Source organism: Trachemys scripta, chromosome 5 (assembly GCF_013100865.1).
Source record: "Trachemys scripta elegans isolate TJP31775 chromosome 5, CAS_Tse_1.0, whole genome shotgun sequence".
NCBI lineage: Eukaryota > Metazoa > Chordata > Testudines > Emydidae > Trachemys > Trachemys scripta.
In genome coordinates, this window is record NC_048302.1 from 64,812,101 (window position 1) to 64,827,077 (window position 14,977).

The following is a 14,977-nucleotide window of genomic DNA, read 5'->3' on the forward strand; positions in this document are numbered from 1 at the left end:
TGGAGTTCCCCGTACCAGTGCGTAATAAGGCTTTCCCTACTATATTCTCACACTGTCTGTGCCCCTGGCAAAACCTGTGCCAAAATTTTGGGAAAGGAGGCTCAGAGCTTGTCTACACTTAGGGCATGGCTACACTTGCAGATGTAGAGTGCTTTGAGTTAAACCAGCCTTCGTAGAGCGCAGTAGGGAAAAGCACTGCAGTCTGTCCACACTGACAGCATGAAGCGCACTGGTGTGTCCACATTTGCGGTACTTGCAGTGGCATTGGGAGCGGTGCATTATGGGTAGCTATCCCATCATGCAAGTGACTGCAATGTGCTTTTCAAATGGGGTGGAGTGTGACAGGGAGTGTGTTGTGTGTATGTGGGGGGAGAGAGAGTCGGTTTTGGGGGGGCTAAGAGCATGTCAGCATGCTGTATTGTAAGTTCAGACAGCAGCAGACCGCCCACCCCCCGCCTCTCTCTCTCTCTCACACAGCATTCCACACTAATGGTTGCTTTGTCTCAGAGCAGATAAGCAGCCGGCTGTCAAAAATGGAGCTTTCAAAGGGCATATCCACATTCCTGCTGCGATTCAAAACAAAAACAAGAGTGGCCACTTGACTTAAGGGGATTATGGGACGTTTCCGGAGGCAAATCAGAGCGCAGTATCGCAACACCTTGTTCACACTGGTGCCGCGGCGCTCCAGTGGGGGCACAGCAAACATTCCACTCGCTGTAGCCACGGAGTCAGAGCGTTCTACGTGCCTTACCAGTGTGGACGGGTAGAGAGCTAGGGTGCCCGGGGCTCCTTTATTGCGCTGTAACTCGCAAGTGTAGCCAAGCCCTTAAAATGCTACAGCAGCGCAGCTGCACCGCTGCAATTGTAGTGCTTTAGTATAGACACTACCTACACAGACGGGAGGGCTTCCCCCATCGGTGTAGGTAATCCACCTCCCTGAGCTGGATCCACCTCCTTCCGTCAATCTAGAGCTGTCTACACTGGGGTTAGGTAGGTTTAGCTACAACTCTCAGGGTTGCATATTTTCATAGCTACACATATGGTCCTAGTATAGACCAGGCCTCCAACAACCATAATTCCACCATGCAGGGACATTTATCTAACAAACTGCAACATAGCCAGCAGCATCTACATGTCTTATAAAAAACACTGCTTCTTCATTGCACCACACTTTTGTTACTCTGGGTACTAGCCTGAGCTGTGATCACTCTTCCAGTAACTACCATATTTCTTTTAGAGAGCTGTTACAAACAGGTGAGCCCTGCAAGAAACTCTAAATGAAAGGAAAAAAGATATGGAGAAACAGAAGTCTATTCACAGTTAAGATTGCTATCAAGTTTCCATTTTAAATCTGATGTTGCCCCCTGCTGCCATAAAATCCATCAGAAGAAGTCCCATCCACCTCAAGTTTGGATAGCTTTTTTCTAGAAAGTTTGAAGTAATTTGGATAAGCAATTAATTTATTATAACCCCCACCTCCCCCAAAAAAACTCTGTTAAACTTAGTTCCAACAGCCTTCTAACTTTTTGCTATTTCCCAGTAAAACTGGAAAGAAGAAGAGGACTACCTAGTTTACTGGACTCTCCCAGATGAGATTTGCGCCCATTACTAAAACTTAGTTTCTTAAAGTCTAATTTTAACAGTTATTAACTTTTTTACTTTGGAATGTTGCTATGGATGCTCGCTTCAGTGAACTTAGTATAGTGTGTCAAAGGATTGCTGACCTAAGCTTTTATTACAAAAGGAAGTAAGGGCTTTCTTTTTCAAAGTGATTCTCTGTTACAGCAAGGACAGATCAGGCAGCATAAAGCAGTCTTAATGTGGGTGGAAACAGCCCTTAGATTATCTCTCCTTTATACTGGGATCATCATTTTGTTAGCAACTGACAAATGTGCAAGATTTGCCAGCAGACTTGACAAAATACACTTAAGATACCTTCATTTTGAATACTCCTGAGATCTAAGCAAACTATATTTTCTTAATCAATGATGTTCAAGTTCAGAAGTTAAGGCCAAAGTCTCAGATAGTGTAAATTAGCCTTGCTCCATTGAAATAAAGGGCTCTGTATTGATTGACACTAAGCATCTAGGTTTTAATGTTAATATCCTCATGTGAAGGTTAATAGCTGCAGAAATAAATATATCTCTAGCTCTACAGTTCGTCTCAAGACTAATCTTAGAAGGACTCTGTTTTCCCAAGCTGCTTCTCAATTTTTAGACTTTTTCCCTTTGGATCCCAACCTGATGAGTATTAAGTGATTAAAGTTCAGTACCAATAAGACACATGTTAATTTTATACACAACAGATACATGATTATAACACTTGATTTCACATAGTGAAATCATGATTTCAGGAATTTTATGATTTCATAATTACATTTTCATGTACCCTATGTAATATAATTTACATGATGTTTAAATTACTTATGTCAGTGGTTGAATACAATAATGCCTCATCTCATTTCTTTTGAAGTATTTATAATATAGTCCAGAAAGAGTGATTAAAAAAAAAAAAAAGAAATAAGATCAACTTAATACATTCACCAAAACTTTTCTACTAAAGAGCTGATTTTATTAAAGTGATGTTTGAAGTGGATTATGCAGATTTCATTACCAATCCTCCCATCTAAACCTCCCTTTCTAATGATCGCTAAGCATCTCTTTCTGTTCCATTCACTCCCTATTAACTCTCAATTATCTGAACATATTTGTTTCCACTCAAGAAGTTTAGAAAAATCAGGATTCTACTGTGCATGTAGATAATTTTTGTTACGGTGATGCATCCTGTCTTATTTAAATGTGTTTTTAAAAGCAATGCATATTTTCAACCAATTACAGTTTAGTATTATAGAAACTGTAGAATTGATCCAGTCCTTTCAACTGCAAAAACCTTTGGGATAAAAAACAGAACCACAGTGTAAATCAAAAATCCCTCCATGCTCCTTTCATATCACAACCAACAGTCTTCCAGAAGTGTCTCATCTATTGATTCTGAATTAATACCATTTCTAACTAGCACTTCTTCATAATTCCAATGTTAAAATTCCAGGGATGAGATATTCACCCTGGTCCCAGCCCCTTTACACCAGGCACAAGGGCTGTAATGATGTAAAGGAACCCTAACAGCCCCATTTCCGCTAGGGGGAGGAGTCCCTTGGCACCGGCACTGAGCTGTAGGGCTGCCCTCCAATGATCTTGCATGGGTAAACCCTAGCATAAAGGTGTGTTGGGGGGAGATTCCAGACAGTGCTGTGGCCCATAAGGCACCCCAGGGGGGGGCCCACCCCAGGGTTGTTTGAGTAACACTGGGGACCTATCCAGGCCATGGAGCTACCCTCAACAGTGATTTAAACTGAGTTTTAAACTATCCCGCCCATGATTTCACCCTCCCCTTTAGGAATAATATAGAACCCAAGTCAAAGCCCACTGAAGTCACTGAGAATTCTAAGGCTTGGAATTTTACAGTACTTGCTGAGGTAGCCACCACATCACAGGTACAGCAACCACTCCCACAGCCAATTAATATACTGCAAAGGGATGGCTCTTCTTGTATCCCCACCCATTCTGTTAGGAGCATGTTGGAGACAAAACTTGTAGGTCTAATACTGTACATACATACATCCTTCCACCAGCAGCTCAAATACTGCATGAGGAAGAGAGGTAAGCTTGTGCATATAAGCAAGTCCCGCATTTCTCCTTGCCATTACCTGCCTGCCCAGCCATCTTGGAATTTGAACAGGGAGGGAGCCCCCCTGTGATGCTGTATGATTTAAACATGACCATTTATCTCATTAATATTGCCTCTCTCAATTGCAATACATCTTGTACGAAGTATATCTTGTAAAGTGTCAATGGAAAAGTTATGATTTGCTGAGTACGATTATCTTGTTTATAGCATGTATCATTTTTGTATCTGAAGTGGAAAATATTGACTATATACCTGTATTTCAAACGCATTTGCTCCTCAGGTAACCCCCACCAGGTAGTTTATATCCAGTCTAGCCAGCACATTGTAAATGGACCAACCATTAAAGGACACAGATATAGAAGCAGCTTGTCCCCACCCCATTAGCCAAAATATGAGTAATGGCTACTCCTATGAGTCATCAAAGCATGCAAGGGCATGTGACTTTCTCATGTGACCCTGGACTTCATCTTGTGCCTGTAATTTTCCACAAACTAAGAATAAGAGCATCCTCCCCACATGGGTGATGATATAAAAGACCCTGGAACCATCTCCATTTTGCCTCTTTCCTGCTCTGATCTCTGGACTATGAACTTCCACTAAAAGGAGCATTCCAACCAATGGACTGAGGACCTTCCAATCTCTTGGAAGTTGAGACTTTACAAGCCAGTAGTTTATTCCAACATTGCTACAAACCTGATTCAAGAAGTTTGCAATGAATATCTATGTATGTAGGTATGTATATAATTTCTTTGATCAATTTTAACTCTCTCCTCCTTCTTTTCTCTTATAAATAAACTTTTAGATATTAGATAATAAAGGATTGGCAACAGCGTGATTATTGGGTAAGATCTGAGTTATATATGGACCTGGCTAAATGGCTGCTCTTTTGAGATTAGAAGGACCCTTTGTTGGATACATTGGTTTTAAATAACAACACATCATAAATCTAGTTTCTGGGTGGTGAAACAAGGGCTGGAATGCCTAAGGAGACTGCAGTTTGGACTTCTTGTTAACCAGTGTGGTGAGACAGAAGTTTACATTTGTTTCTGGCTTGGCATATCTAACAATAGAATAACCACCAGTTTGGCATGAGCTTCAGCAGTTTGTCCTGAATTTGGTATCCTCAGCTGTCAACCACTAGGGCACGGTGACACCCCCATACAATGCAGAGATCCACTTCCCTGACCTAACCCCTTGCCCCAGCTAAAAGAGACCACCTCTCATGAGGGGAAGCTTGTTCGACCTCAAGACGCTAAAGTGTCCAATCCCTGACCAGCCACCCAGTCTTACACTGCAGTAAACATGCATCACTGACTTATGTGGAAATTTGGAGGGAGCTCCTTATTAATATGTTGGCAGCACTTTACTCACTCTGAATACGACACATACATGGGTAGAGTGTATGCCCTATATGCCAGGATATGCAGTGCAGAAGAGTGTGACTATATGAGCACATACAACAACCCCAAAGTGAATATTTCATTCCTTTTTTTATTCCTGAAAGAAACATTTGAATCTATGGAAAGAAACTACAAATCAGCTGTTGACTAAATAGCTAAGTAGCTTGTACCACAGTACCTAGTAAGATTCTTTCAGCTGAATCAGTATTATTGCATAATAAATCTTCTCCCTTCTGTGGAGCTGTAGGCAAATTTAAAAAGTAAAATAACTTAGTAGCAATGAAAAATTAGCATGATTTTGATTTTGTAGCATCCTTCCTAGATGTGCAATCTTCCATAGGTGATACATCTAGAACAGTGGTCTCCAAACTTTTTTGATTGCGCACCCCTATCAATAAACAAAATTTGAGCATGCACCCCCTGCCACGCCGCAGGGCCAGCTCTACCATTTTTGCCACCCCCAGCAACAACAACAAAAAAGCCGAACTGCCGAAGCAAAAAAAAAAAAAGCTGCTCCTCCTACTGCGCACTCTGAAGGATCCTCTTGCACACCCCCTGGTGTGCACGCACCCCACTTTGGAGACCACTGATCTAGAATGACTGCAAGAAATACAGCACTTTCCCTGAGAGTGAGGAAAGGGTGGCCTTATGTCTCTCTTAACATGGCAGCATTTTAAAAGAAGAGGGCAGATTCTCAGCTGTGCCACATTTACACTCCATAGAGCTGAGCAGAGTGACAGGGAAAGGAGGTGCCATGGATCCAATTATGTAGGCTGTAGCAGTCACACACAGACACTGCAGAGCTGCCTAGGTCTCAGGTGGAATGCGATATACTCTGCCCCACCCCTTCCTTGTTCCTCCTGATGTCAGGGGAATCTTTGGCTACTCCTTTAGGGTAGCTTTCCACCTGCATTTGTGTGCTCCCTCAGCAATTCCAATCTGGCAAAGTCAGGGCTGAGACTCTGTTAAAGCATTTATCTAATTTTAAACATGCCTGTGATGCTTTCTTTTGTGATTTTAATCACTCAGTCTTATTTTGGGTTGCATGTGTCTGTGTGTATTTTCAGAGTGAATACTGAAGATAGGTACATGGGTCAAGCAGGTATTAGATGTTGCTGAATATTAACAGGGAGTTTTTTAATAAACTAGAAAGGAATTGTGTATGCAGCAAAATTACAGTAGTGGAGATTTCTTACTAATATGTCGTACAAGAAGAAAACGTGCTTCCCTTATTTTTATAATCAAACCAGGACAAAACACTTGGATTCAACTAAGGCAGTTACACGTTCCAACCTTGGCCATAACTAATGGAATCAGGATAGAGTGGAAACACAGGAAGCTACCAGTTTCTATCCCATCCATATCTAATACTAGCACAGCTACAGTGCCACCACAATGAAGAGTCAACAAGATGGGACAAAGAGCCAGGTAGAGAGATTTGCCAGCTTCTCATAAGGGTGCCTGATCCTTTCATATACCTACTCCGTGTTCATGTTTACCATGAGATCAAGTAGGGCACACCCCTCTCTAAGCTGGGCACCCCTTTTTCACTACACTTGAGCCTGGGCCAGAGTTTTATGTGAACCTTCAAAAGTTTCACTTCCAGCCTCAAGCCAGGAAATTTTACACTGCTGTAAAAGCAACTATGACGGTTGAACCTTAAAGCGTCCTCCTATTTCCCTCTCTGTAATATCCTCCTATCTCCTAGTTTCTGACCCTACCTAATGTACCACACATTTATTTTGGTGCATAAACACTGTAGTGAAAGTACACTTGAGAAACACATAAGATGATAAAGGAAATTTAATCTAACAGTTCCTAGGCCTCCTTCTCGCCCTACATGACCTTCTTTCTCCTCCTTTCCTGCAAGCCCCAGGGTGAGCAAAATGTGGATTAGGTAGCAGCCATAGCCCTACAGATAGAGGATTCCCAGGACAGTCATAGTAAAGCTGGGTGGGTGGACAGAAAAGCAATAAAGAGAAAAATGGAGTCCATGCTTGCATCTGAAAACACAATTTGAGTTCATGGGTTGGGGCAGCAACTAGGCCCTGTCTACCTGAAAAAGTTACACTTGTTTCATTTAAATCATTTTTTAAAATTGATTTAGTTAAATCCGGGCAAGCCCTTGTGTGGACATATTTATTTTGGGTAAAGAGAGAATTATATTCAGTTCATAACTGAATTTTCTTATTCTATATTTGTACAGTACCTAGCACATAGACCCTCAATATATGTTCAGGTTTCAAAGTGCTACTGTAATATAAATAAATAAATAATAATAATAATTTATTGCAGTAGTAGGCAGGGCCCCAAGCATGGATCAGGACCAAAACACAAAACAAAATGATGGGCCCGGCTCCCAAGATCTCACAATGTATGTACACAATGAGACACAACAGGCAGATACAACAAACAAATAATGAAAAAGGGAGCTATGTTGTGGCTTCCCATTGAAGGATGTACAGCACATGATCCACTAATAATTATATCTTACATATAGTAATCTGAAGGAGCACACTGTCTATACTTCCACTGCCTGACAATTTTCTTAACCAGGACCATAGGAGCTTACTGCCAGACACAAAGTACACTGTATCACGCCATGTAGTTTCACCACACACATTCATTTCCTCATTCTACTTCTGTTTACATTTTCATACCAATTCTTCCCAAAAAGAAGATTGCAACGTTTCCAGTCACTGTACCAACATATTAGGTCTGATTCTCATTTATAGTAAGGCCCACTGCCAGGGGACTCACTGGAAGTGAGAAAAAGGCCCAGCATATTTTTTTAAAGAAATACTAACTTTAATGCCTGATTCTCCCCTATAACTTCCTTTTCAATTTACTGATGAATTGATTTACTCAAGTTCACTCAGTTTTAAAGGGGTCAGTAAGCTGAAGAGTGTTTTTACCCACAATCCTGTGATCTTTCAGATCCACTGACACACTGCCATGTACTGATTTAATGTTGTGATGTTGGTCTGAAATCCTTCCTTTTAATAGTTTCCTCAGGCACAACTTCTCTGCTTAGCTGGACAACTTGTTGATGTTACTTTATCTTAATTCTAATTCCTTTTAATATATTTTTTCCTTCAAATATTGAATTTATTATTATTCCATGCACTTCCAAGGGTCTGTCACTGTGAATGGTGCCAGACTGACAGCCCTGGAAACCAAAGACCTCTATTAATTCACATAACACATCATGGATAGCAGCTGCACAAACTTCCCCATACTACCTGCCAGCATACCTCCATCCTAACCTGGAAGGTAGTTCACTATTCATGCTGATACAACCCTTAATGTATGTGCCAAGCCTGCCAAAGGAATGCCAGCTATAAGGATGTCATGTATAATATGCACTGACTTGAGACCAAGAACTCACTTCATGTAGGTCAATGAACAGTCCCAGAGAGTAACACATTTAAATCACTACAGACCAGAGATGGATTTGAACTGGTCATATAAGAATGAAAGCCTCTGTATCCCATTAGCATTGAGCTATCTGATCTTCCCATTCAATCTCTGATTCTCATGCCGGAGTGCACAGTGTCTCAAACTTGGTAGGACAAATCATCATGTAGGAGGTGGGAATCTAATTCTGTGCTACTAGTGTTGTTAAATGAGTTAGGTGTCCTATCTTTAGAAATCTTCCTTTATCAACTATTTCGTGCTATGAATCACAGTCCCTAACAGATAGCTACTGAGCAGTAGTTATAAAAAAAAAAAAAAAAAAGATCCAAATGACAGCAAGAATCAGGTAAAAGGCACATGTATAATTCATGGCAATAATCAATTCCTTTTGGTAATATCCAATCTTTCTTATTAGAGACTAACCTGCATACTTCTAAATCATCAGACCAGTCATCATATAAAACAGGAAGTTTCTGAACTGCATCAGTCACATTGGGCGCTGCCCCAACAGGTTCTCCATTTTCTGGAACTATCAGAGTATCACTGCCAGAGCCTCTCTCTGTAAAACCTTCCTCGGCCACTTTATTTTGTCTAAGGTGAGATGAAGACTGCAGCTCTTGGGGGTAGCTTCTGCCCTTGTTTTTTCCACATTTTCTTGAATAATTCCTCGCCTCCAGAGAGGACACTGAAGACAGCGAAAGGCAAGATTCTTTACATCTTGAAACCCTTCTCCTCCGGTGATTTAAAGTGTGGTTATCAGAATCAGACACCTCTTTTTTCTTTTCCCCTGTTGTCCCCAGAGTGACAAGTTCAATGGCATTGTTATTTGGAGATCCATCTGTGTTACTGCAAGATCTATTGCTCCTTCTCCCTCTCCTGGGCTTTTTAACCTTTTCTCTGGCTCTCCTTCTAGCCTGAGCCCACTGATTCTCATCTGAGGATGATGAATCAGATGTTTCCTTGTGCAAAGCATTGCATCTGGAGCTTGCAACCATTGGGTACAATCTGCAGTCCTTCTCTTTTCTTTGCTTTTCTGTATGCTCAACATTGTCACCAGTCTCTTTCCTCCGCCTACACCTTCGTTTCACTTGTTTCTTACCAGACTCCCTACTAGCAGGGGTCAGCACCATGACAGGTGTTGCATGTTCAAACTCATCTTCTGACACATCATGCAAGGTGGTAGATCTAAACAAAGCAGCAGCAAAGGAAAGGGATGGTAAAGAGAGCAAAAAAAAAAATGAAAATAGAAATGAATTGATTTAATAGAAAATATGAGACTGAAAAGGAAACATGACAAAAACAAGAGCTCAAAAGAAAACCCAGAAGTATGTAATTCATGAATAATGCCAGGCAGAAGCAAGAGCTTATAGCTTATTAGCGAAAGAAAACAACTAATGTTTGACAGACAGATTTAAATGACTGATTCAGCACCTACCTACAGATGTCCTGAGTAGAAGGGCATACAGACAACCGTGACTGACTCCTAGGAGCTGTTCCTGTTGTAGGACTGCTTGCCTGTTGAAAAAAGTTAGATAATTTGGAATCTTTGCTCATGAAATACATTGCAGATATTTTACTGCTTTGCCACATGATTAAAAAGTTTAAACAACTGTTGCAGTTGTGCATCGTCTTCTGTTGCAAGCACACAAGTTCGCAAAATACAGGAAGAGTGAACAGAAGTAAAACCTTTTTGAGGAACTAAATGTGACTGAAGGGCTGCAGCTCTCATTTGCCCTTGGATATTTTTTTTGTTTCAGGAAGAGGCTTTCATCAGCTGAGATTTCATTTTAGTTCTGATCTACTGTACGTGTTTGATGGGAAAGAACGTTGTTTTCTATTTCAAGCAGGCAAATAAGTATGACGATCCTTGTCAGAATTAAATAAAACACATTGACATTATTCTGAGTCAGGATGAGCACAGAGGCTCAGCTGGCAAACTTGCGTGGCACGGAGTGACCAAGCATCATGCATATTAAAGCATTTTTTAAAAAGGTTTCCAAGGCAATCAAATCATCTACCGGAGTTGAATGAATGTGAAATTGATGAGCCTGAGAAAGTCCAAAGTTCAGGCTGCAACTCTACAGAGCCTATCACATTCTCCAAACAGCAGGAGAGAGAAATTCAATACACATCTACTGTACACAATTCCCTTCCTAAGGTTGTCACTGCAATTTGCAAAGCGCATCCAGTGAGAAACATGTTTTGATGGTGCTGACAAGAAACAATTTTGGTCTGCTTGATAGTTTATTGGTAGGGTAGCTGTGGGGGATCCAAATGTAGGTCCTGAGAGATTCCTGTTTACCAGGGACTAGATTGTGGAGGCAGCACACTTGCTTCTATAGGGAGAGAGAGACAAAGTAGCTGAAGTATCTGAACCCTCCCCATGGCTGATATGTGCACTATGATATGGGATGCATCCCTGTGAGGTGCTGAGAACCTTCAATTCAGTGGGAGCCAGAGTATCATGAATGCTAAACATGAAGGAAACGTGTCCAAGACAATCAGACCACATACAGGAGAAGAATGAATATTAAATAGGGGCTGAGAATGCAAAGGATCAGACACCAAAATTTAATGCTGATAAATCAAGGCCCTAGTTAAGGCAAATATTATATAGACCACTATCAAACTGACTCCTGCTTTACTTTGCACAGGGGAGGATGTCAATTTTTATTTTGATCAGGTGTGAATTTTGTAATGAAAATAAGGAATTAATAGCCCAAGCTAAACATTGTTGATAGAGGCATCAAGAGCTTTCTGCCACTGCAGCTTAATCCTGACCCATAACATCCATAACGTTTAAGGTCTGAGTCTGTCTCGAGCAGAACCACCACTGTGTTATGATGATTTTTAATATGGACTCAACTGAGACTTGGGAGCCAAGGTAGGATTTGAAGCGAAGTCTGCATGAGTGAGGGATTCAGTCATTAAAAAAAATGAAACCTTAGGAATAAAAAAGTGAACTTGATAATGGTGTGATGTGAGAAAGCATGCATGTTAAAATTGCTTTTGTATGGATTAAGTCCCTTCTGTCTGTTATAAAACTCAGGTGTGATGTGTCATTAGGCAGATGTGGCACATTAAAGTGTCTGCCACTGAATGAAAAAAAACAGTCATCAATGGAGATAACATTTTATGTTCCTTTGTCTCTCTATATAAACAAACATCTCAATTCAACAATTTTGAAGGAGAAAAGGCAGAGTCAATTACATCTAGGGAAAGAGGATGTTAGAAACAGTTGGTGTGTGTGCGCTGTGGAATATATTCTTCCTTATCTCAACATCTGTGATAAGCCTTGTTAAGTGATAGATAACTCATGTCTCAGGCAGTTTGCGTGACTACTTACTACAGCACTGACACTGAGGAAGAAAATGCAGGGGTCAGTGTCTGACCAAACAGCTGGACTGTGCACCAGCAAATGCATAGTGGATAAGGGCATGAGAACACTCCATCCAGGCCGCAGAGCAGCCAAGGAGTTGCTGTCTCGCGATTGCTCCAACCCAGCTTATGGGGCCTTACACAGGCTCCCTGCAGGTAGGACAGAAAAGAGATTCCACGTAGCAGTGGATCCTCTGCTCTTGGTACTACTGGACCCACCCATGCTCTATACCTGCTAAGCTCTATGGCATGGACACACCTTGCCTGTTCCTCTGGGTGGGTGGATGGATGGTGGAAAGTGGTGAAGTATTGTCAGAAAAAATTAAGGACAGTTCTTACACTTAAACAATTACCTTTCCATATGTGTTTAGCTGTAAAGAGCTGTGTCCTTTGGTGAAACAAACACAAGTTGTACCAGACAGAATCAGACCACTGTTCAACTAGCACAACATCCTAAGTTAACTTTAGAGTGAAATTCACCCAATATTCACCCAGAAGGTTTAGGTGGGACTTAAATAACGCACAGACCTTGTCCAGTCCTTCTACACAAGGGAGAATTTGGTTTTGAGTTAATTTAGCTCTTTCTCTGTACATCAGTTGAAATTCACAGGGAGACTGTGAATTATATTATTTTGTTCCATATTGGCAACTATTTGGATTTTTTTTCCTAACAAATTTCAGCTGGTGGATCAGTCACAAACTGTTCTCTGCAACAAATTCTTCATGATTCACTAGTTGGGTGGTGTGACTGATGACCTGGCACCATGTGCCACTGTTTCTGTTACCTGTTTGAGTGACCTAACCTTTATAAATTAATTTTGCTTTTATCCAAAATAAATTTAATTTAAAAACAAAGCCAATTGTATGTTGTGATCGAACAAATCCCAGGATCGAATTGCTTTCTGCGAACCTTTGTAAGGGGAACTTCAGTCACATAAATGTTTGTAAAACGTGAATAAAAATGGGTGACTCTCAATGTGGTTGAAGCAAAATTATATTTAGAAATGAGCAAAATGTTTGTCAAGAATTGGCCTAATTCTGGACTAGTCCAAGGTGTATTGTGAGGAAGGATATCCCACATGTTTTGAGCACTAGCCTGGTACTTGGGAGACACTAGTTAAATTCCCTTCTCTACCACAGGCTTCCTTTGTCAACAGACAAATCAATTTGTGCCTCAGGTTCCTATCCATAAAATGGAGATAAAAATACTTCCCTGTTAGAGCCTGTTATGAGATTTCTGAGGAAATGGCATTGTCATCAGAAAATGCTCATTCATCTAAAACTAAATGTTTTCAAACAAAACATCAGTGGAAACACAGTCCAGGGACACTAGGGCTTCCACACTTCCTGCTGTGAGGAGAAGAGCCAGGAAGCCCTGGGACTCTCAGCTCAAGATGGGTCTCTATACTGCCCATTCAACCTGGGCTCTGACTCAGGTTTGAGCCCAAGCCCCTCTTCTGTCCACTCACAAATCAGTCAGTGAGGCTTAGGTCAGTGAGAACTCAGGACTTGGATCGCAGGACCTTGCTAGTGGCAGGGCCGTCCCTATGGGGTGCAGGGTTCAGGACATAGGTGCCGAGTTTCTATCTGCCAGGGGGTGCTCCCCCCCAGCTCTGCCCAGGCCCTGCCCCCACTCCACACCTTCCCCCAAGGCCCCACCCCCGCCCCAACTCTTCCCACCCCACCTCCAGATGCTGCGAAACAGCTGATTAGCGGTAGGTGCTAGGAGGGAGTGGGAGGTGCTGATCGGCGGGGCCTGCTGGCGGGCAGGAGGCACTGGGGGGAGAGGGAGGTTGGTAGGGGTGCTCCTTCCTGCCCCCCGCTCCTCTCACTTCCCTGCTCGCCTCCTCGCGAAGCACGAGGCCCAGGGCAGTTGCCCCAATTCGCGGTACCCTAGGGATTCTGGCTAGTGGACTGGTCCACTGTGACTTAGGTCCAAGCTCTGTCATTTTGCACTGTGGATGGAAGTCAAGCTGCAGAACTCAGTCCGAAGGTCTGCATAGTACAGTGGGAACACATTTGCATGGCTGACACACAGGCTTGGAAACACGGAGTCCACAAGCCCGGGTCTCACAGATTCAGGTTTATAATTCAGTGCACATATACCCTCAGAATATTGTCTCTGTGGAAGCCCTTAATTGGCTTCAATGTTATTAGAGACACAAGATGGAAGAGATATTTTTTATTAGACCAACTTCTGTTGGTGAGAGAGACAAGCTTTTGAGCCACATGGATCTCTTCTTTAGGTCTGGGAAAGCTGGGTGAAATCTTTTGAGTTAAAACTTTACTGAGACTGACAAATGGGAACACACCCTTCAATTAACATTAACTGTAAAGATAAGTTAATCACAATCTCTCACCTAAGGCAAAAGGTATTTGTGAACTCACCCAGGAGTTCTGGACTGTGTGGGTTGATTTCTCCCCCCACCCTCGCCCCCCGAGTATTGTTTTGGGGAAGGGGTTGGGAGAAGGAGAAGAGAGACCCAGCCCAGACAACCTGAAGAAATCCAAGCAGAACCCTGTAAACATAGCATGAGTGTGACCCTTGGAGAAGCTAGAGAGACAGCTTTTGGGTCTGGTGCTGGCTAAAGAGGCTTGGGGCTGTCAGGTAAGAAACTGCTCCTTTTGCCTTTGCAGAAGCAGGATTTTGTAAACTCTAAACAAGATTGCATCAAAGAACATCCTAGATTCCATAATTAATTTCTACTCCCAACTGGAACATCCCCAGGACTCTGAATTTTGACTAGCCATTCAGGTCAAAAAGGGACAGCATTATGTTTCCCATTCACTCAGATGGTTAAAGAAGATTTTGAGTCTGATTCATAGTGAGGTTCACTTTCTATTTCTCATAGATTGGCAAAATGGTGTTTTTTGGTTTTCAGCACTAGAGGGGAATGTTCAAACCTTGCCAAAACTGTCTTAATTGAATTAAAAAACAAAAAAAACAAAAACAAAATAAAACCTGGAAACATTTTCATGTCCATTACAGTGAAACATGACCCATATGCAGGCATAAGGGCTATGAATCACCTAAACCCTCAAAATACAGCTTAAGTAGGATTTTAAGTGGTGCACATGCCTTATACAGATCTTCT

The 14,977-nt window shown here is 41.9% G+C and overlaps 2 protein-coding genes across 4 annotated transcripts in view; one reads left to right on the plus strand and one right to left on the minus strand.

The window, feature by feature from the left end:
* TMA16 (translation machinery associated 16 homolog) overlaps window positions 1-14,977 on the plus strand; it is a 142,356-nt gene that overhangs the window by 110,690 nt on the left and 16,689 nt on the right. Inside the window, exon 7 of one of the 2 annotated variants that reach the window (XM_034770659.1) lies at window positions 3,968-4,476. The exons of the other annotated variant lie outside the window; for it this stretch is intronic. Coding sequence (XP_034626550.1) covers window positions 3,968-3,971 — 4 coding nt within the window. The 3' untranslated portion in view covers window positions 3,972-4,476. Of the gene's footprint in view, window positions 1-3,967; window positions 4,477-14,977 lie in introns of those variants that run through there. 2 annotated transcript variants of the gene reach the window in all.
* The window catches only part of MARCHF1 (membrane associated ring-CH-type finger 1), a 256,595-nt gene that overhangs the window by 66,075 nt on the left and 175,543 nt on the right, over window positions 1-14,977 (minus strand). For both annotated transcript variants that reach the window (XR_004645753.1, XM_034770656.1), the window contains exon 4: window positions 9,940-10,019. Coding sequence is in view for 1 of the 2 variants with exons in the window: in XM_034770656.1 (XP_034626547.1) it covers window positions 9,940-10,019 (80 nt within the window). In the remaining variant the exon portion in view is untranslated. The remainder of the gene's footprint in view (window positions 1-9,939; window positions 10,020-14,977) is intronic.